At 32.9% G+C, this 23474-nt stretch overlaps 2 protein-coding genes across 3 annotated transcripts in view; both read left to right on the top strand.

The window, feature by feature from the left end:
* The window catches only part of LOC146535452 (uncharacterized), a 33812-nt gene extending 18040 nt beyond the window's left edge, over positions 1–15772 (top strand). For both annotated transcript variants that reach the window (XM_085191763.1, XM_085191764.1), the window contains 3 exons: positions 13709–13923; positions 14006–15020; positions 15100–15772. In XM_085191763.1, the coding sequence (XP_085047889.1) occupies positions 13749–13923; positions 14006–15020; positions 15100–15274 (1365 nt within the window). In that variant the 5' untranslated portion in view covers positions 13709–13748 and the 3' untranslated portion in view covers positions 15275–15772. The remainder of the gene's footprint in view (positions 1–13708; positions 13924–14005; positions 15021–15099) is intronic.
* An 821-nt stretch (positions 15773–16593) lies between these two features.
* On the top strand, positions 16594–17407 carry LOC146535451 (uncharacterized). Its single transcript, XM_085191861.1, has one exon. The coding sequence runs from the start codon at positions 16660–16662 to the stop codon at positions 16936–16938; it is 279 nt and encodes a 92-aa protein (XP_085047987.1). The 5' UTR covers positions 16594–16659; the 3' UTR covers positions 16939–17407.
* Positions 17408–23474: the final 6067 nt, after the last annotated feature.

The following is a 23474-nucleotide window of genomic DNA, read 5'->3' as shown; positions in this document are numbered from 1 at the left end:
AAAGTAAGCAGGGTAACCAATTGTTATGATACTCCGTTCTCCACTCTCCGCCCAATTTTCTACGGGTTGTGAGTTGAGTAGTGGAACTCAACGCCGGGCTTTGCCTTGTTAACAGAATAAGGAAATGAAAATATTAAATATTTAATTCTCTCGAGTGGGTGAGTGGGAATTGAACCAACTGTCACGTTCACAATCGCGTGATTGTGCCCCTGCGCCACGATTTCAAATGTTTAGTGCTTTCACAATTAAAAATATTACTTAGTTTATTACAGTCGAGCGCTGATTTGTCGCTGCATGTAAACATTTTGGCGTAATCACGTGTCCTTTTGCTTTATAATGCCGTAGTGTTTTGTTTTGTCCCTTATCATTTAGAAGGCTAGCTTTTGTGGTGACTTCCAAGTAAAAAAAAATATTTTATGATGTTTTTGTGTTGAGTGAAACAGCGCGTTGTCGGTCGATTGAGTTGGTGGTGGGTTCAACTCTGCTAGGAAAATGTGAGGTGTTGAACTTTGTCACTACATCACGCAATGTATCGAAATTAGGAAAATAAATGTTTTCCCACATTTTTTTCCCTTTCCTCATTTTTTGTACAAATTTTCGAGACGCATTGTCTTGGAAGCCGACGGCCATCGGCGGAAATTTTTCTATATTATAACAATTTACAATTTAAAATGTGTTATTTAATTTAATAGTTGCGTATATATGCGTAGTTAAAAGTTGCGTATCAAACTTTCAACATAAACAATCCAGATCACGTGTGTTAATTCAGTTTGTGAACTATCTGTGTGCCAATTTCACCTAATTCCTTTGAGCTGATTTTGAGTAATTGAATTACAAATATTCATATGAAATACAAGCGCACGAACTTATATGCCTACTAGGTATGATATAAAATTAGGGGGATATAATGAAATTTGAGTAAAAAAATTGTTTTACAAAAAAACAAAATCGGTAATTATAATACAATTTCACAATTTAATTTTTGCATCAGATCCAACAAATTCCAATTCATTTTACTTCCAAAAGATTGTACATAATTAAGTAGCTCTTGAACGTTTTAGACATTGGACCTACGTGTCTTTTATATATCGCCATCTAGATATTTCTCGATTTCTATTTTTCTATTTATACATTTGCTTATAATTCCACCTCTTTATTCATTCATCTCTCTTCTTTTCATCAAATTTATAATTTATATTTTAAGTCAACGAAACAAAACAAGAATATTCTTTAAAAGTTTTCAAATTAAATTTGTATGGAACTCAACAACTGCTACTTATCCGCCCTTTATTCGACGGCCGTCGAATTACTATTGTGTACTCTTTCAAGTTTTAATTAAAACGTTACGTGTTTTTGAACCTAATTCATTTACTCTCTTCTTATTGTGCCGGAGGTCTGGTTAAAACAACTTCTTTATTTCTACTTCGAAAAACTTTTACAATGCGGCTCTTTTGTTTTGTTTTTTTTTTTCTTTTTATAAAAATGAATGAATCATTCGTTAGGGTGAATCTAAATATGTATATGTTAACACTGATACAAATATATAAATATGTATCGATTTTTTATTTTTATCATATATCGACCTAGCTACATGTAGCTAATGACTCAGTCAAAATGTTTAAAAACAAACCGGCAATCCTAAGCTAGGATTGCCGGTGTGATTTCCACCCAGTGGAATATACGGGCTTATAATATAGTAGCGCAGCGTCTATCTATAAAACACGATAGTTGTGAGTTTGATTCCCATTCGAGGGAAAATAATTTTTTCTTCGCTTTGGTATCAAGGCGGCGTTGAGACTGCTTCTCAAAACACAATCTTTCGAAAATGGAACGATGCATGTGGGACTAAGGAGTGCCTCAACACTAGGTTGCCTCTGTCTACTCTGCTAAATGTTAGTTAAAGCATAAAAATAGTCGGAAATTATTTCCTTTAATACATATTTCGGCTCCTACGTCTATATACTAATCACTCTGTTAATATCTTATAGACGTATATAGTAATATAAACTGGATTGATATTGCTAAAAGTAATATCAAAATTAATTAAATCAGACTCCATACTACTTATTGATGTTACATACTTTAATAACATTTATCTTCAATTTATCATTTCTCTCACAAAGTTGCCCTTTGTAGGTGGTAGGTAAGTTCACCTTACACCAGGTGATATATTTTCAACCCTAATTTTATCCCAAGTTCAGAGTACCACTTTACGTTTTATATTCATATTGAAACTAGTGACATATACAAGCTCTGCTTGTAAATATGATTTTAATCTCTACGATTACAATTAAAATATGTTTAATTAATTTTAAGAAGATCCGTCCGCTTACACAATAAAAAAAAATGTGTCTTGTAATGTATCAAGGTGAAGAATTTTTTCATTTTCTTCTTCTAATTCTTTTTCCCAAATAGAATCCACAACCGTCACGTTTTAAAGTCAGACGCTGAGCCGCTACGCCACTACGCGCTCGCTACGTATATTGTGAGCACGAATATTCCACTGATTTCCAATCAAACCCATATTTCGACAGAGACACCATTAGCAACATGTTGATGATTAAAATAAAAATTCAATATAAATTTATTTCAATGTTTTAATTGAAAAAAATATGCAAATCAAATATAATTAACAAAGGAGCCGCATTATAAAAGTTTCTCGAAGTAGAAATAAAGAAGTTGTTTTAACCAGACCTCCAGCAGAATAAGAAGAGAGTAAATGAATTAGGTTCAAAAATACATAATGTTTTAATTAAAACTTGAAAAAGTACACAATAGAAATCTTGCCGCGACCGAGGGCCGTCGAATAAAGGAAGGACGTAGCAGTTGTTGGGTTCCTTGCTAATTTAATCTTTTTACTTTATTTTTTAAGAAAAAGAGAGAGAAAAAGAGAAGAAAAAATATGAATATTCAAATTTAAAAAACAATACAGGTTTAACAGTTAAATATAATTTAAAAAATGCGAAAATGCTGATATTTCTTTTTATATTAAGCTCCGGACCCGCCGTGAGTAAGGGAAAGTGATGGAGAACTATTTGTCATAGTGTCAGCCTCTATACTTATATTATGCCAACAAGTTGCCGTGAAATTACATGATAAAGGTTTTTTTTCTTGAAAATATTTTACCGTATATATATATATATATATATATATATATATATATATATGTTAGAATAAGGTTAGTAAGGTTTACGGTGACGGTAAAAGTTTGTCAGTTTATTGAAATTAAATGTTGTTTTTATTTGAACGGGGGCGAATAAAAATGTGTTTGCAAAACGGTCGTGGACAGTTTCAAAATACATATTTTCTATATTATTTTTCTATCACGGACAGCCTACATATAGCGTGATAGACAAAAGGAACCTGGGAATCTTGAGACACTCCGTTCCTGTTAAGTATGAGTAAAACCCTACTTTTCTTTTCTTATTTTTAACATCAAACGATACTAAAATATATAGATATTAATATATTTTTTGTAATATCAATAATTACGCAGGAATCCTAATTAATATTGTATCAAACCAGAAATGTAAATAATACTGCGTTAAATTTTTTCTAAATACAATCAAAAGTGACGACAAAACCTATTCGGTATTTTACATGTTTATTATTCTAAATTGAATTAGGTACTCATTTTTGTTGCACTATTAACAATACTTAAAAAAAAATAATACATTCTTCTTCTGCTACAATAGAAGAGAGCGATAGATTAAATATAATAAATAGAAATTTATTCAATAGAGATCCATTAAGAATATATTTCAATTCTATTTGACATAATTCAATATAAAATTTGGACTACAAAAGCATTGCCTCTAGTGTTTATTCATTCCTAATAATGTAGCATAATTGTTTTAGTCAATTTATACCAAAATTCATAAATTTTCATATATAAACGTTACTAGGTGTGCTTGCGGTTTACGAAATTCATATAGCGGGATAAAACATTTGTACAGTATTTATTTAAATTCAAGTGGAATATTTCAGTGAAAATGTTCTATAATTCGCTGTTTTATAGTTTATATATATTTTTGTTGAGTAAATTTCGAATACTGTGAAATAAGCCAAAGTTTTCTATATTACTTTCTTAAATCAATTAGAAAATATTTCTTAGCATTTCATTGATTCACCCTTCAGGTATCTGGCCGCTGAGTTTCAGGACGCGGAGCCAACTTGCGCCAGGAAGCGGGACTTGTGACCTATTCGTGACTACGTGTGACTGTTCGTACTACTCTCTCTACTTAAGCAGCGTTGAACTTATAACTTATTACTAGTAACGTCGCTGAAATATGATATAGAAATTACCTGATGACAAGCCTAGATTGGTCCAGATTTTATAGTTAATTTTAGAGAGATTTAGCTTTTATTTTAGAGAGATTAAGCTTCGTTGAGGGTTACAACTTGGAAATGTAACTGCCACCCTTGCTAGTTATATGGCATTATGATGTTAGTTTCACTCGAACTGTTGAATAATAGCTGTTCTTGTGTTGTGATAGGACTTCAAATAAATTAATTAAGTTAAAGAAATCAAAATTTTTTATATATTTTTATTATTTAACTGGTAATTGTTAATAATAATCTATGGATACGTCACTAATATTTTTAACTGAATGTACTACTAACCAAATCAATTTTATATAGAAACTAGCGACCCTCTTGCGGCTTCGCCCGCTTTAACTACTGGATTATTCATGTAATGTATGTTTGCAAAGCACTTAAGATAATGTGAAAATTAATTAAACCCTAATGCAACCCGCATTTTTGTAGTTTCAATAAGGATTTTCCAATTGTTTTACACAGCAAGGATTTTTTAGTAGGTACCGTAATTTTAAATCTGTGCTACTAATGTTTTCAAGTACTTAATAAAATATATTTAAATGACTATTTTTAGATAGTTAAATACTATTTTTAAACGGAAGAAATTATAAACAAAAACCTACCTACTAATAACTACTACAAAAAATGTGAAACCAAATATATCGCGCTTAAATAATACATTCAACTCCAATTATCCAATACGTGCAAACGCATCTAACTAAATCTTTGTTGCTATAAAGGCAGCCGGGTTTTTTTTTAGAGCTTGTGGTTAATGCTGAAGGGGGTATTCTGTCCCTGATGAAAAGCAAGCACGACGTGGCTGCCTGTGAGGAAAATTAAATATAATGCATGGGCCGGGAATCGAACCCGGGCTGCCCGCGTGGCATGCGAGCATTCTACTACTGAACCACCGATGCGTGTAAGACAAGCGGGCACGGCGGACGCATGGCGAGTGGCGAGCCGTTTCGCAGCAAGGATTTTTTTGATATTTTAACAACTTCTAAAGTACTTATTAAAATGAAAAACAGTAATTTATTTATTTATTTATTTATTAAGGACAACTAACAAAACATACACTTAATCAGATATTACAAACATGTCTTAAAACTATTGGCTTAGTGTTGCTTTACTTATAAGCTGCCACGGCATGATTAGGGACAGTTTCAATAGACAGTTTTGGTCTACAGTAAATGGCCAACGTAACTAATGTACTTATTTATATGCTGAGAGTAAGGGATAAGTGAAACTTGAGTAACATACAGCTGATGTGTCAACGGCGGGATGTGTCAACAATTAAATGCGTTTTTCTGTAAAACTATTCGCAATTTCAAAATATTGTAAAAAGCTAATTTTATCTTCGTTTAACGTAGAAAATTAATAAAGTATTTTAAAGGATAAGGATTAATACCATTATGGAAAAATATCCCTCACAATATAAAATACATAGAAATTATTATTTTTAGACACAAAAATGATCACTACGCGTTATTCTTAAAAGATACGAATATGCTTTCGCGGACTTTTTTGTAGATCTTATTAAGAGGAACAATACTCTAGTACATTATTTTCATGTAGTACTTACCATTAAAGCAGCGCATGCGCGAAAGTGTCTCAACGGGTAGGACTTTATACACATTTATCGTATTTATGTTCATTTACATAAGAATGTACAAATAATAAACTATATATAAACCTTCTACGAAAAACACTCAACTTAATGGTGAAGACCGCATCAAAATCCGTTGGGTGGTTTAGAAGAAGAAGAGTTAGAAACAACAGACAGACACGAAAAGGGACTTTGTTTTATAAGATATAGGATATCGTAAATGCCATACCCGAAACGTTTCTCTTAACATTTCATACATTCAACTCTTACAAGTTATCTCTGTTATAATATGTTTTTTGTACTTTTTGTTCTTGTGTAGCACAAAAATAAAAAAAAAAAAGAAATTAAGTATACATTTTGAATTATTACAAGCACTTTGCGTGATTTGCACTGGGCATTGGGCTATGTTGCTTACACACGCCATCGTAATAACGTCAAATCGTATTTTTGTATAAAATAAAAATAAAATGTTATAACAGTACACAGTTTAGTAAATTATATACCTCTTCTATAGCCACGTTTCCGGAAGTTACAATCAATTAAAGTTAAATTTAGAATTCACGTAGCAAAAATTCAATCTGATTTCGGAGTACGCCTGAAGCAATCGTTACTATGATTATGTTGGCTCTACACATAACGTCTCCTAACCAGAGTTTTAAAGCTGAGTGTACATTTGGTAATATAGTTTATTTTTTTATAATTAATTATATAATAAACATTTATGACGGCGATGGGTGTGGGTTCGATGCCCATTCAGGAAAATTAATTATTATTTATTAATATTAACGATATTTGACGCGATTTCAAATTTACGGATTTATTCCACTAATATTCGTTCGACATGAAAACATGCTTCGTTCAATTATGAGTAGCGATCACAAAGGCTATTAAATCCTACAATGCTTTTTTAAAAATTGTTTTCAATTGAACGAGTGTGAATTATGCAGACCATTTGCGTTATTGTCACGTGCAATATATTATTTTATGTGTTACATAAAAAAATAAATAAAAGTTTGTTAATATTTTACTTGTATTTTATTTGTTTATAGCATATAGCTGACAGCAATTGTTATTTTTTAATATTGATTCTGTGAATAGTTAAGTTTACTACGGAACTACGGAAAGTATTCAACGGAAGTGTCTTAATGGGGAACGGTGTCTCTTAACATGAAGTTCCCACTTCTTGTTACCTCTGCCTCTGCTTACATGCGGGATACAGCGTAAATTTAGAAAAATGGTTTATTTCACAAAACGCCAAAAAGTTTTCCAATAAAGTCATAAATACTAGACTACTATATAAAAAGTCTGAAAATTACTTTCTTTTGTTATAAAGCGAGTAACAAGTAAGTACATACAAAACTAACAGTATTACTATATCCATTATGGGTCATGAAAAATAATAATAGCTATAATTAGTTTCCGAGTTTATAAAGCTTAATGAATGCCGTGTTAAAGCAGAACAAAACAATTACCGTATATTCCATGTCGAACTGACCCCGTGGACTGTGGTTACAACGCCAGATTACAGCGTCGGGCAAATGTTGGTATTTGATCAACGTTTTTACAAATTAACGAACCGTCCATTTGTTTGTATTTACAAAAGGAAAAAAGTCACAACCAATTTTTTTTTTCTTGTTTTTTACTCTATAGATATATTTATTTCTATTGTTTTGCTTGCTTGGCGATCCTCCCACATTTTATCAATATGTGTTCTGTTTTTTTGTGCCGGTTCAGCACCGATAGCTTCACCAATGTTTCGTTTTATGGAGAGCACACGAAGGGGATATAAATATCTTTGATAAAAATAAATAAAATATCTTTGGTAGGCCGAGATAACATACCTTTAGATGGATAAACTCATATTTTATAACACTTTATATTTTTATTAAATACATTGATTGATTAATTAATATATAATGTATGTTCAACCTAATCTGTGGCTAATAAAAAAATTATTAAATTTCTCAATAAACAATCTCCAGTGTATACGAGGCCTAGCGATAGCGTACACGTGTCGTGTAGATTGAAGTTTATCCGAAGTTATTATGGATTTTATGTCACATAAAATGTGGTTCCCTCAGCTAACTTGTGGTTGCCATGTGGAAAATAAATTAAACATTGTGTCATAATAAATGTAGAGTAACAAAGAATTTTAAGTAATAGACAAAAGAAGTTAGTTAGAAGACTAAAATTAAATTAAATCAGTAGGCAGAGGGAACCTAGTGTTAAGATGCTCCGTTCCCCACTTTCTGTCGAATTCCGGAGGCATTGCGTGTATATATCAATTAAATATTTAAAAATAGTGTATTGTAAAAATTTATGAAAAAAAAGGTTGTAAGACAGCCTCTATAAATGTAATGATTGTCGGTTCGATTAGCTAAATTATTTTCATCTTACGGGATCGAAATCACGACCATAAGGGGTGCAATCAGCTATATATACTGTGCTAGGATATTATAGTCCTTTGTTTTATAAATAAACAAAATATTACGTATATAAACCTACGTGTAGAATAAATTTAACATGACGATAGATTTGAACGCCCACACCCAATCAAGCTATAACAGTCTTTCGCATACTCGAATATTAACTTTTGGTCTATTTTAAGAGGTGAAACCTATCAAATACTTATACTAATAGTTGATACGTATTGTATTTCTACGTATTTACGCCTATGCTATTGATATTACATTCATTTTGTGTAAATGGCGGCCCCAAATTGTATTTGTTAAGACACTCCGCTCTCCATTTTTCGCCGATTTCTCTAGGCATTACGTGTTGACTGTAGAGTGGTAGAGGAGTATATTAAATATTTAATTTCCTTCAGGAATCGAACTCACAAGCTAGCGCGTTTAAAGTCACACGCTTGTAGTCCCGTGCTACGAGTGTTCTGACAGCTGTACATAAAAGTATACATTTAAATTTAAAAGACATTTGATGTTATAATATGAATAAAACGTCAGAAGTTTGTCTTAATTAAATATTTAAATCCAATTTCTAACTTTACCTCATGGCTTTTCACATTTTAGAATAGAACATTAAAATTAAAATACGAAATAAATTAGGTTTAAGTACACAGGGCGTTTTAATTAAAAGTCAAAAAGTAAACAATAGAAGCCGCGGCCGAGAAATAAAACCTGGACAAGTACGAGTCATTGATTTTTTTATTATTTTTCTAAAACTTCTGTGTTGACTCTTCGTTATAGAGTTCTTTTATAAATTGTGGGGCTTAATTTAATATAAAATTTATTTATATAATATAATTTATTTATATTTATTTATTTATCTAATCGAATAATTTAAATATTATATTTTTGAAGAAATGAATTTTGCACCAAACTGTTAAAATGTAGGAAATTCTCACTAAGTAAAAGGTAACTGATTAAAAGACTAAACTGGTCTCAGTATAGTAGAGTTAATTTTCTTATAAACAAGATTGAGTGGTCTTACTTATTTTTTTACTTATTACTTATTATTTAGTTTTTTTATTGCATTTTATTATTATATCATTAACAGTTAGTTGACTTACGTCAAATATTCTTTCGTATTGTTTCTGTATCCAAAATAAATATGGGGCTAAAATTAAGTTTGCTCCTGGTAAAATACCGAGCTAGCCGGATATTTGTTCAATTATACTGATTTTTTTTTATTTCTATTATTAATACTAGTATTTTGTTTGCGACTTAGTTCGCCCGTCCGTCCGTCCGTATGTTTTAATTAACCTTATATGACAAAAATAAATTTACCATAATGAAATATAATATTTCGCAACGCATTAGACGATGTTTAATTTATAAATAAGTTAACTTAAGAGAAACCCTCTTGTAGTTGCTTCTACAGGTGAGCACAGATTTGTTTGCTGATTATCTTAACGTAGGTAGGACTTTGAACTGTTGAACTCGAGAAAACTTTCGTCATAAGTCATGTTAAGTAAAGTTTCCTTACCTTTGTCGTAACTGATGGATGTCCTTGCTACACCTTTATGTTTTTAACTGTATTTAATATTCTAATGTAATATTTATATTATGTAGCAGGGTAGGCAGAGAAAGCCTAGTGTTAAGACACTCCGGTCTTTACTTTTCGCCAAATTCTATTACACTACGCAACTATCGCTATTGTACTACGCTAAACTACGTACTACGCTATCTGTATACTGTATCTAGTCAACTGAATATGAAAATATTAAGATTATAATAATTCTTTCTATAACAAGTAACTGTATTCATTAATGTACGGTATTAATTAATATTCCTCGATGGAGTCCAAAAGAGTTAAAAAATATTTAGTTTTTATAACCGCTGTATTGGATTTTTAAATAAAAATGTTGTTTATAAACTCACTTCCGCTCAAATAAAACAGGAAACCTCTACTATTATTCGAGTATGTACATATGTACGTTACACAGTTCGTATTTTTTGCATTTACAAACGTCATATAAACCACTTGACCCTATTTTACAGTATGAAACGCTAATGGCAGAAGTGTTTCGAATATTCGTTACGTATTTACTGAACTGAAATTGTGCAAGCTTAGAAAAGTAAGCTTAAACTTTACGAAAAATCTAAATTTTTAGTTGAGCTATTATCGATAACACAGTAGTCGAATTTATGCAGTTAATGCAATATAAAACGTAGTAATCTTTTCATAAACAAATAATGATTCTTTTTTTATAGTTTGCATAGTATGCACTAAAGAATTTTATCTACCTATCTATCCAATATACTGTTAATGTTAGATATATATAGGTATATGTGAGTTAAGTTCTGGCGCAACAGACAACAATATGTTAAACAATAAGTTCCCAGGTTCCGTCTGCCTACCTTGCAATGTGCGGAATACAGCATGAAGGTAAAAAAATATATACATATACATTTATCTATATAAAAGTCCTTAAATTGCAAAAATTCTTTAGTGAGATTATTTTCTAAATTTCGACAATTATGTATCATGATTTACAAAATTTAAACATCGGTTACTAAGCTCGGTACACATATAGTAGGTACCAGTCAACGTTCGCTTAATCCGACGGTGAGGTCGTTTTTAGTATCTACCTCATAAAATAAATAACTTGTGAAATATTTTATAAAGTATAATACAATGATGGAAATACGAGTATTTGTGGCAAAAAAATGAAAAAGAAAACTATTTTTCGTTCAATTAGACATAGGGAATCACATGTTTAAGTCGTCATGGCGCAGGGTCTGACTGTAAGCGCGACGGTTATGGCTTTGATTGCCATTTGGGGGAATAGGATTTCATTTCCTTGACTTTGTAAAACAAGACAAAGTACGGTTCTACCAAACACACAATATCTTTTAAATTGGGCGGAAAGTACCGTACCGCTATATTCTGTGCTACAAGCTACAAAAATTCACGAGAAGTTGCAAAAAGTTACCATAGCATATATTACCTACGAATATTTTATTGATTTTCATGTTCCAAACAGATATTATATACGACGAATCACTTTATAAGTCAATTTTTAGTTATATATTCAGTAAATATAAGCGACCAAGGAACGTACCTATAAGCTTATTGTACAGCTTAAGAAATAAATCCTCTCAGCAGACTGTTCTTGAAAGTATAAGCTTCTACAGTACGGATGATTGTGACTGTCCACTATTTTATTCTTATAGTAACTAGTTGGAGTAATTAGTGTAAAATGCTTTTAAGTTTCATTTTCTAATATATATTTTTTTCCAGTAAATCCTAATGCTAAACTAAGTAAGATAAGTTACTTGTGTTAGTGTGAAATAATCCACCGTTTCCTAAAAGGCGTACTCGTATATCATAATATAACGTCTCATACATACATAATTTAGACGTTTCTATAAAAGTTTATTGCGTTACACAGAATTTTGGGGAAAAATTTTATTTTCATTTCTCATATTGTATGGCTAGATGCCTTTTTGATGTTCCTTAGAATATACAAGCTAAGTAAATAAAACCTTGTTTTGTCATTCATTTTCTCTTATAATATTTTTGATTCTTTAAGTTAGTGTGGTAAAACTGTTGATTTGTCAATATTTTTTTCATTTTCAGTACAATTTGGGGAGTTTATCATGTTGTTTTACTTTTATTACTTAATTTTTTCAGTCTCTAAGCTGCAGTAGCGGTTGAAACTTTTTTAATTTGGCTTTATTAGCGGTTTAACAAGTTAATACAGACATAATAACAATTTGTTTAAAATTAAAATATGAAAAGGTCGTTGCCATCCCTAAATTTAGTTTTCCCATTTATATTTAATTCATAATATGTTTTAAAATTCTGTAGAGTTCTCTATAAGTATCTCTATAAGTGTATTTGAGTAGACTGTAGAGTCTACATTTTATTACATTTAGTACATTTATGTACATATTTTTTTTTTAAATTTTAAATCTAAATTTACTTTGCAAATAATAAACATTCTAAAAAGTACGTAAATACGTATACTATAGTTAAGATTTGAAAGTTAAATTTTATTTTATCCTTTTTTAAATCGTTTAAATAAAAGCTTTTTTAAAAAAGATTTGCTTTTAATTTATGATAATTTATGTTAAACAAAATAAGCTAAGATTTAATTCATACTTCGTATAAGTTTCAACATTTAAATATAAAAAATATTAATAAAACGTCAATGACTATCTACAATGTAGAAACTATCAATAGCTCCCATTTAATTAGCGCCAATCATTCCTCGCTCTTTTGACTTCGTAAAAGCCACTAATCCTCAATATTTTATTCGCAATGCAAAATCTAATTTGAAATTCATGGCTCCATAACTTACAGAATTTATATTTGACCTAATAATTTTGATGGCAATTATCTCTTTTTACATTTATTATTTTTATGTGTCTACATCTAGAGTAAATGACTTAGTGACACATTACAGTTGTAGCTAATGTCGAAACTCTTTATTTTTATTTCCCGAGATTCGCAGAAGATTCGCGCTTGCCACGGCGTTAAAATGACAATAATTTATTAGTAAATTAAATATACGTTGGATATTTTGTTTAAAAGGTTTTAATATGAACTCCTAGTTAGATTACATAGGTAGTAGGTACTCTTTTTATGGTTTAAATGAACTTGACAAAGAATAACAGAACAATGGTCGTTCAAAGACAGTTACTATAATAAAGACGTAAATAAATAATAAAAAATCCATTAGATCACAACACAACCTAATTTGATGCAATTCACTGAAATAATTACACCCATAACATAACATAACAAAAAGTGTAAAAGAATATGGGTTATAAAATAGCTTAAGGTAACACATAAACAAGTTCCGAAAAGAAATATAACGTCTCGTAAAACATCTCTATAAAAAGCTTCTGAAAGATAATTGATTTTCCTGAAAATTTATGGCTTCCCTTATCCAATGTATCTTCCCATCTTATGGGATCTTCTCGAATATAAAAAAACTTCCTATATAATTTGCAGAGTAATTTGTTATTCTAATGTAACAGTTAGGCTTCTCGTGGCATGCATAATACATACATGTATCGATTATATTAAAATGAAAATCTTATTATACTTATTAGAAAAAGTATTGAGTAGTATAAATGGGAAATCAAATTTATTTTTTCTTTGGTCATTCTTCTTTCATCAAATTTATTATTATAGATTATTGTTTTATACACTTTTCCTTGCTTATTAGACTATTAGATAAATTTTGTAGTTAGAGTTAGATTAGATTTACGATACAAAACTTTATGATTTTATGTTTTTAAAATTCTTGAGCATTATAGAAAATAACGTATAACCTAACGCAATGTTTCATAGTTGCGGATTGCTGTTATTTAGACGCAGGCGCAGGCGGGGCGGGCGTGCGGCTCGCGAGTGCATGGCGTTGCTGTACCGCGCCACGCGGCTCAAAGACCGCGCGGATACGCACGTCTTCACCTTCGTGGTCACACGTTCCGCCACCCGAGAGCCCGACCGCGACGTCACCTCGAAGGACTTCTGTTGTGCGCACCAAAGATGGGCAGTCGCCTTCAGTCGTACCGAGGCCGCGTTGGGTGTGTAAAATATCTTAGTTTTTGAAAAACTTAGAACATAAGTATTGGCTTCAGGAAATATATATTTATATTTTATTTACAGGTGTATATCTGGTATGGCGGGGCGTTTGCGAAGGCATGCGAGTCTACGTAGACTTCACTTTTACCTTGCTTAGTCGTGATCACTTCACAGCCAATGAAGGTTTCTCTGGTAAACAAGTCAGATTCTTCGCAGGATGCGCGGCACAGGGGCGTGGTCGTTGCGTTTCCCTTACGGAACTCAACTCCAAGTTTGCAGACGCGAGGGGAGAATTTCAATTGGAATTGAGTATGTCGCGTGTCCGAACACTATACTTCTGCGAACTGCGTGCCCCTCGCTTAGATACTCCCCCGATAGCTTTTGCCGGATTTGATTGGTCCGTATCAGCAACTGGTGGCGTTGGAAAAGAGCCTCTTACACTGCGTTTAGTCAGGTTGTCGGGAGAAGGGCAGCTCTGCCGAGTACGCTATGCACTATCTCTTGGTGAAGGCGATAGACGAATACACTCAGGGCCTCTTGAATATCTTTGCGATGCGGAGGGTCGAACTCCACCCTGGACACCACGTCCGCCTTCTCGTCTTCTTCAAAAAGGTATTCGATTGACAGTAGAACTAGTGTCAGCCAGAGCCCTAGCTGAGCTAGCAGTACCTGTCGCTGGACGTGCGGCCACTTGCTACGATCGCGATAAGCAAGCTTGGGGTCTCCGATGTGATACGCACTCAGAGACGGTGCGACTGCATATGTTGTATAGAGACGTGCACCATGTCCCACGTAATCACCTTCGCTATGTAAGTTGGTCAGCGTGGCTTGTGCGCGCATCTCCTGCGCCAGGGGAAGCTGAAGCTGACGAGCTGCCTGGTGCTCCCTTTGAACATTACTATGCTCAAGAAAGTGCGGACGAGGGACTTATGATGGAAACTGCTTTAAGAGTGGAAGATGTTTCACGGACAGGATGTCCTTTCTTGCATGCAGGCGGAGAACTTCGTGTCCGTCTCGAGTGGACTGACACATATCTTCTATTTCAAGCAACCTACCATGTTTATGACGATCTCTGTCGATTACATGCTCATCAGATGAGGTATAAATTGTTGAGTTAGTGCATTTTTATTATATTAAATTAATTATTCTTTAATAATTTGTATCGTTTTATTTCGCAGACGTGAGATAGCTGCACTGCAAGCGGAGAACTACTCCCTGGAGCGGCAGCTATTCAGTTATCAGAAGAGCCTGGCGTACGCTCAGGCGCAGGCTGGCGAGCCGGCGGCGGCAGAGACCAGCGGCAGGCGCTCTCCTGCTGAGCGGTCGCTGTCCACGGACACGGAGTACGCGTGAAGTGGGCCCGGCAGCGTGACTCGCTGACCGCCTTCTACAAGCCCGCTCTCTACTATACTATCCTTTCGACTGATTCTGACGTTTTTGAGCGATTTATCTATTTTTCTAAACGTTTTATGGCGAGCTGCGTCCTCGTCCGCACCGCTTCTTGCCGGTCGCCTGCACTCTCGCCGCTCGAATCTTTCGATAGCTGATTATATTCGACTACTTTTCTATTTATCTGTACATAAAATATATTTAGATATAATATATTATGTATATTTCTTAACTTGAAACTCGAATTCATATACTACAACAGTCGATTTATGAATAAAATTAATAAGTAAAATGTAACGCTCTTCATTTAATATCCTCTTACATAATTATATTTCTTCAATTATACAATTCAATTTAATTATTGTGCAACAATATAATTCACTTTACAAAAAGTTATGAAATGTTTAAAAGAATCTCACAGACTATATAATTATATTACAAAATATATAAATTATACAGAAACTACAAATATTTTTATTCCCTGTCTCAATCAACAAATAAATAAAGTACTTATGTTTTTCAATTATCGATATTAAAAGAAGATTTAAAAGAATATTATTAGCTATTAATTTGCTTTTAAAGAATATAATTTTTTGAAACGTATCAACAACAAAGTTATATATACATATGTGAAAAAAATTAAGCATAACATATTGCATTTTAACTAGGCTGATAAAAATATATTTGACTTGACAATATTTGTTAAATGAGTCTGCGCTATTCTCACATTTTACGAGGCAGGTAAAGAAAGTCAGTCATACTGAGAATTTTTTTTCCTGTTATTTAATTAAAATATTGTGTTCGAAGCCAATCATCACACTTTATAACTTATATAGCCCATTCGAGGGAAAAACTACATCCATTAAAAATATTAATTTATCACCGAATGAGATTTGAACATACATTTATCGAGTTTAATTAGCCTTATCTTAATTGATTTACAATAACGATCGGATGTTACATATGTTTATATGTAAATATTTTAAGTTCTGACTTCTTGATATGAATGAAAACTATACAAATACAATAGAAATCACATTGTCAAGATCTAGTATTTCAATGTTTCATTAAGAAATATGTTAAACATTTATACTTTAAAAATTAAACAGTACTATTTCATGAATACAGTACGTTGCCCTATATGTAAAACGATATAATATTGTTTTTATAGCTGAGTTTAGTTCTTCTGTTATGATATTTCTTTATGGCAATAAAACAGTTAGTACTGTCAACGTCACGTCTCCCAAATCTTACGTTCGCTGTAATGTCAAAGTCATTTTCACGTTACAGCAGAGTGCTCTATTGTATTGTATTTTTTATTAAAATTAAAAGCTTTTAATAAAATTAAAATGGCTCAAGGTAAACTGAAAGTGAAGAGCAAACTACCTTCAGGTGCTAAAGTCAAAAAGAACAAGAACAAAGGGAAAGCTGTGACTAAAAGAAGCAATGCCCCAGTGCGCAGTAAAGCACAAGCAATTGAACGTAATAAGATGAAGGCAAATGTCACAAAGATGGTGAATGCGGTAGCTGAAAAGCAACTGAGGTCTTTAGCGACTGATACTCCAACACTGTCGGCGGCTCAACAACGAGTAGCTAGCGCACCGACAGCGCCTGCTCCTGCAAAGTGAACATAACCTAAAAACTTTGTTGTGAAATTGCGTGGTTTTCTGACATTATTAACAACATACTATCTGTTTGTGGATATGAGCATGCTGTCTATTTCATGTGATATATCTAAAAAAATAAAATCTAAGATATTTGGTTACTTGTAAATATTTTTTATTCTGTAAGTCTTTTAAATATATCATAATGTGAATACTCACGTGTCAATTACTTGCATTTTATCTAAAATAAAGTATGAAAGAGTGGCTAAACTTATATATTGAAACATTAAGATTTCTTGCACAATTCAAGACTTGATAAAATATAATAGGTAGATTGTAAATAAAACTTAAATATTTCACTATAGTACATTTTGCCTTTATTTAGATGAAAATAATGAAGTCTAGTTGTACAAATTTGTATATAGAGAAATGTGTACCTCTTTTGTTATCTTACTATTAAAAAATATAGCATTAAAGAGCAGAGTGCAGATAATTTTTTGTTTGTTTGATTTGATTTCAATTTATAGAATTAATTGAATTATATATTAGGTGTGACACATACAGTTATGCAGATAATCAACAAATACTTTTTTTTTTATAAGTACTTAAACTATGCAGATAGTACTTTTAAATAAATGTTGGATCGAGGCTGGTCTGGGCGCAGTGGCACAAGGGTGTGACATCTCTAAATGTATTTGAAAGAGTCACATCACAGGGGGACTGCATAAATCTCTTCCAGGAATGTTATTTACTCTGCACCTGCTTTGAAAATTCATGGAATTCACCATCGTTGTTACACTGTCAATCATGCAAAATTTGAAAATGAGTTAGATGTGTAATAAGAGGCCTAACATGCCTCTGCACTGTATTTTAAATGGTATCAGTGGTAATCTTCGTGGTAGGTTCTATTACTTTGATACAAGCCAGCAATAATAGATTTCAGATATTGATTTTCTGATGGAAAGTAGTAAAGAGAATGGAGTGTCTCAACACTGGATTCCCTCTGTCTTATATCATTGTTAGGTACAGCTTTATACTGTATCTCACATGTAGCACGGTGGGCAGAGGGAGCCTAGTGTTAAGACACTCCACTACCCACTTTCCGCCGAATTCTGGAGGCACTGTGTGTTGAGTGGCGGATCTCAACGCTATATTTATTTTAATTCTTTAAATAGCAAAAAGGCCTGCTATTGTATTTTATTTTATTACAAATCATATAACCTATAAAATATCATATTTGATTTGACCATGTCCAAATATTTACTTTCAGAGCCCACACTAATGGCATTGTTACATATTAAACATGGAAGGCGGAAATTGTTTTGGGTATATAATCTTTTTTTTATGACAAATGTCTTTTCTTTATATGTGAAGTGATTATTTTGTTTGCATTTGTAAAACCCTCGCTTTTTTTAGGTTATTATTATGTATACAGGTGTAATGAGATCCACGGATCCACGCTTGTCTTATAATTGGCTTAATAACTGTGTGGTCTAATAATTATTTAGGAATATAAAAATAGAAAATACGACAAGTCTCCATGATCTGTTGGACGCCAATCAGAGCGATTGACGTCACGCCTTGGTAAACAAACAAATTGATATTTTGTTTTGTAACAATGGTATTGATAGATTAACCAGACTTTACGTCATGAGCGACGCTGTGAAACTTAGGAGCGTTAAGGTGCTATTTTTAAACTTATAAATTAAAATGTATTTTTAAATATTAAATCTTTATTTTCTATACATTTTATTTCTTTAAGCTTCACGCTGTATTCCGCACATAGCAAGGCAAAGGTAAATGGCGGAATTCAACTTCTTTGTGTTGAACAGTGTAACTTCTACGAGCATTATACGAAGAGTTAATGAGATGCTTATTAACTACGAAACTTTTAATAGATTCAATGGAACTGATAGAAACAACTTTAAATATACGGATTTTTTTTAATTTTTTTTTTGTGGATGTCACGTCGACGTGTCTTTACAAGTACCCAGTGTGAAGTTCGAAATATCACTTTGGTTAAATAAAAAAATCCAACAGTCTTGTAAATTTAATAGATTTTTATTTACTACTCACTTACAACTTTTTTTCAGTTATACGGTGTATGTGGCCCCTGCGCCCCTATGTGGCGGCCTAGTGTTAAAACACTGTTCCCCACTTTCCACCCAACTAAGTACTACTTACCTTTTAAAAAATATTTGTACAAGACAAAATTCTAATTTTATGTTCCGTCGTAATACTTACTAGTCTATTTACTAAATAATTCTTGGTCATATAGTAAAATAAACAATAATATTAAGCATATAGTTAAGGGAAGTAATAGAACTTTACTGTTACATAGAAACTTAGCTAGATATAATGTTATTTTATCTCAAAATCTGGTTCTAATAAATAACCATTAGGATTTCCTGCATTAGGGGCAAGTGTCCATGAGTTATGCAATGCACAATGACTCGCCACATCTATCTTTGGCTCGTATAAATTACGCGCTAGAATTGAAACCACGGCCACGGCGCGATTTAAACCTGGAAAATACAAATACTTGTATATCAAATGAATATTCAGAATGACTTTAGAAATGTTACTTGGATTTTGAGATAAAGGTAATAGCTTGCAAATTAAATTACGGTTGGTGTCAGATGATAGATACTAGAGGTATTCTATTTTTATTTTAGTCGCACTACTTGTATTAATATGTCATTATGGCGCAGTAGAAGAGGTTGAGACCCTGTCATTGTCATTGTATATGTTACCGGAAATGTATTAAATTTAGATATTGTATAGGTACAATTTCTAATGTGAATAATTCTGATGTAGATGTATATTTATCTGTCAAGACCATTTGTCTTGATATACTCTCGGACAAAATAAGTATACGAGCATTTAGGCATCCATTTTGGATATAAGATACTTTCCGTGGATCCGATATGATATTGTCGGGCAAAGTGCGAATTTGCACTACAAATAACAGAAAAAATTACGAAAAAATGAAATTTTATACCTATTTAAATAAAAACATTACAACAACAAGATGGTAGTGATTGGGAGTTTGCATTCTTTACGTCTAGTCAGGCATAACAAAGATAAAATATTTATTAGTGGCAATTAACTGTTTAACGATAGATTACTTCAATTCTTGTGTTTATGGCTTCATAGCGTGATAATAAAACACTTTTATCTTTTCTTTTGTCAAACTTACTGGAGAAAACAATTAGGGAAAGTATGGTTAAAAATGAGATAACAATTTGCCAACTTCTCGTTTATTATAGAATAAATTTATAGAAATTGATACCAATAGAATAAACGTGAAATTGAAAAATTGTTATCAATAATTGATACTATAACACTAGGTTCCCTCTGTCAACCCTGTTGTACGTGTATTGGCAGTGTGTTGGCAGAGGCAACTGGCGAAACAGATGCACACAAAATAAATAGTAAGAGAATAAAATATAAATTAAATGTAACTAATAATTATAAAGAAGATCAGTGCAAGTACATAAAATATACCTATAGAAGCTTTCACTAGTGTGGGAAACTTAGATAAGTTCACATTATCATTGAAACTAGAAGCTTACGGAACTAAATTGTAAAGAACTCGCATATTTTCTATTTATAAACAATGTTATATGTAAGTCAGTAAAAAGAGTACACTGTCGGCCACTTTTCAAATAAACCTATACAGCAAGCTTTATTTTTGGGCCAAGATTAAATTTTTTCCAAAGTCAACTTCACTGTAATTCGATGAATTTTGCGGGTTTTTATTTGAACTTATATTGCGTGTTGCGTATGTGGGTAACATATTCAAGGTAATGTCGCACAGTGACTGGACGTGGTTTAGAGATGTCTGATTTCGCTTATCGATGAATTATGAATCAAATAATAAAAATATAATATTGTTAGAAATATGAAACGGTTAACGTTTTTTTAAAAAAACTAAATAAAAACACATATCGTCTATATGTTTCTAAATTATTAGGAAAGAGATTCGACGTAATTGCAATTAGTGATATGTATCACCCAATACACGCTTCGGCAATGAGTGGGTTGAAGTAGGAATCTGGACGCTTGTAGCAGCGCTTGGCTAGGCATTTGCAGAATTCCTTTAACAATTCTATATCAAAATCTTTGTGCAGATCCACGTTGCGTACGTACCATGGGCATCCGGATGCCATACAGAGGAATTTGTTTTGGATCCTCTGAGGGATTTCTATCTTAAGTATACGAGGTGTGTTCAAAAAGTAAGGTGACTTTGTATTTTTAAGAAAAAATATTTATTTATTTATCAATATTTATGTGGTCCCCTTCAAAGTAATCCCCCTCAGATACAATACACTTATGCCAACGGTTTTTCCAATCGTCAAAGCACTTCTCATAAGCACTTTTCGGTATAGCCTTGAGCTCTTCCAGCGATGCAGTCTTTATCTCTTCAATCGTTGCAAATCTCCGTCCTTTCATAGGTCTCTTTAGTTTTGGGAACAAGAAAAAGTCACAAGAAAAAGTTATGACCCTTTTGAGTAAATCTGGGTCGTCGTTGACGTCATTCAACAGTTCTTGAGCGATGCTCATGCGACGGTTCTTTTGGTCAAAATTTAGCAATTTCGGAACAAACTTCGCTGACACACGTCTCATGCCCAAAACGTTAGAAAAAATTTCATGGCACGAGCCAAGCGATATACCAACATCCTCAGCAACTTCTCTGATAGTGATTCGACGATTTTCCAGAACAATTTTCTTCACTGCTTGAACGTTTTCATCAGTTGTTGACGTGCTTGGGCGTCCAGAGCGAGGCTCGTCATTGGCATCTTCCCGGCCATCTTGGAAGAGTTTGTACCACTTGTAAACATTTTTTTTACTCAGAACAGTTTCACCGTATGCCACTGTCAACATTTTAAGTGTTTCGGAGCACTTTATTTTATTTTTTACACAAAATTTGATGCAAATCCTTTGATCCATATTTTACGATAGCAAGAAATCGCCGAGCACGCAAAACACTTATAACCTTTACGCCTCTCCCAACCAAACAAAAAATGCTATACACTTGAAACTTGGTACAGATGTTCGGGAAGAGTGTACCAACATAACAAAATAAAAAAATCGATAATCGAAAGTACGTTGCCCGCCAAATTTGAAAAGTCACCTTACTTTTTGAACACACCTCGTATATTCAACGATGATGATTTTCGATGTTTCTTTTTTATTGAAGTGTATCCTACGCTTCAAGCGTAGTTTATAAAATTTGGTTAGGATCTGATTATGGGATCGATTCGGTCGGTTGAAATTTAAGAAGACGTTCTTTTGTTAAAAAATAAAATTATCCAAACATAAAATTTGTAAAACGACGAAAACTACCAGTAATAATCAACGCATAAATCAACTAAGCACACTGTAATCACTAGTACACAGAACCATCTCTCGTACTTAGCATTTAGCGGAACTCATCTACATACAATTAATCATTTATCAGAATTCCCTTATCGCACCATCTCTTTATCGATATCACGAAATTATTTAAATTGCCGCACTGGTTAAATAGCCGGGCGGTGTAGTGAGCAGCAGGGGTGGCGGGGTGAGGTCTGATGCGCCGATTTCTCCGAATAAGATTAATAAATGCAGGCGGGGCGGGTGACTGCGGCTAATGACACGACGGTGCAGATATTTTTTATCGCGAATTTAAAACAAACTGGTTGCGGTAGCTGCCCCGTCCCGCGGCGTGCCTGCGTCAGCGTGTCCGCGGCGCGCGGGCACACGTTGTCACACCTACTTAGTGTTTTTGTTACGTAAATAGGTTACTTGCTAGCTCGTCACGACAGACGGGGGTTTTCTTGCATGTCTATTTGGTTTAAGTGATTTAAGTACTTTTTAATTTTGCAAATAAAAACTACAGTCGTATAATAACTTAAAAAATATGCCTTCGATACACGGCATTTTCTGTGAGAGCTCTGAAAATTAATAGCACATTTTTAACTTTATAATATCTTGGTTACTCACAAGGTGCAGTAACTATAAGTTAATCAGAATATGCAGTTAGATTTCGAATAACAGCATAGACTTGTTAGTGGGAAATCAAAGTTCTGTCAGAGAAAATGCAAAAAGATTTCAAATGCGTATTCAAGCTGAACTAGTTAGGGTTAACGGTGCTGTCTTGTACCAAGAGACACGTTTTAGGATTATGAGAAAGTGCATTTGATTGGAGGTTCTAATGAAATTGTATTTTTAAATATATTTTGCATACTTTCTTTATTCTATTTAAGGTAACTTAGCCGAAGGAAGAGGTTTCTCCATATATTGCCGTGTTATCTTATTACCAGAGCACGGAAATGAAAATAATTCATTTCTCGTAGTTGGAATGGAACCCACGTCCATACCGTTTACTTTATTCTAAATATTAATTTCACTCTGTATCCCACATTCAGCAGGGTTGGCAGAGGGACTCTAGTGTCAAGACACTCCGTTCCCCACTTTCTGCCAAATTCTGGAGACTTTCTGCCAAGTTGTGTACTGTGTGGCAGAAATAAACGCCACGCTTTTCTTCGGCACCAGAGGGAAGAAATGGAAATATA

The sequence above is a fragment of the Heliconius melpomene genome, chromosome 10 (genome assembly GCF_056956725.1).
Source record: "Heliconius melpomene rosina isolate 202511_hmr_F chromosome 10, ASM5695672v1, whole genome shotgun sequence".
Lineage (NCBI taxonomy): Eukaryota > Metazoa > Arthropoda > Insecta > Lepidoptera > Nymphalidae > Heliconius > Heliconius melpomene.
The sequence above is the reverse complement of the archived record's forward strand: the minus strand, read 5'-3'. Positions and strand labels throughout refer to the sequence as shown.

Bases quoted from the DNA above. Each gene is read 5' to 3' on its own strand.
- LOC146535451 (XM_085191861.1), top strand. From the start codon at position 16,660: ATGGCTCAAGGTAAACTGAAAGTGAAGAGCAAACTACCTTCAGGTGCT.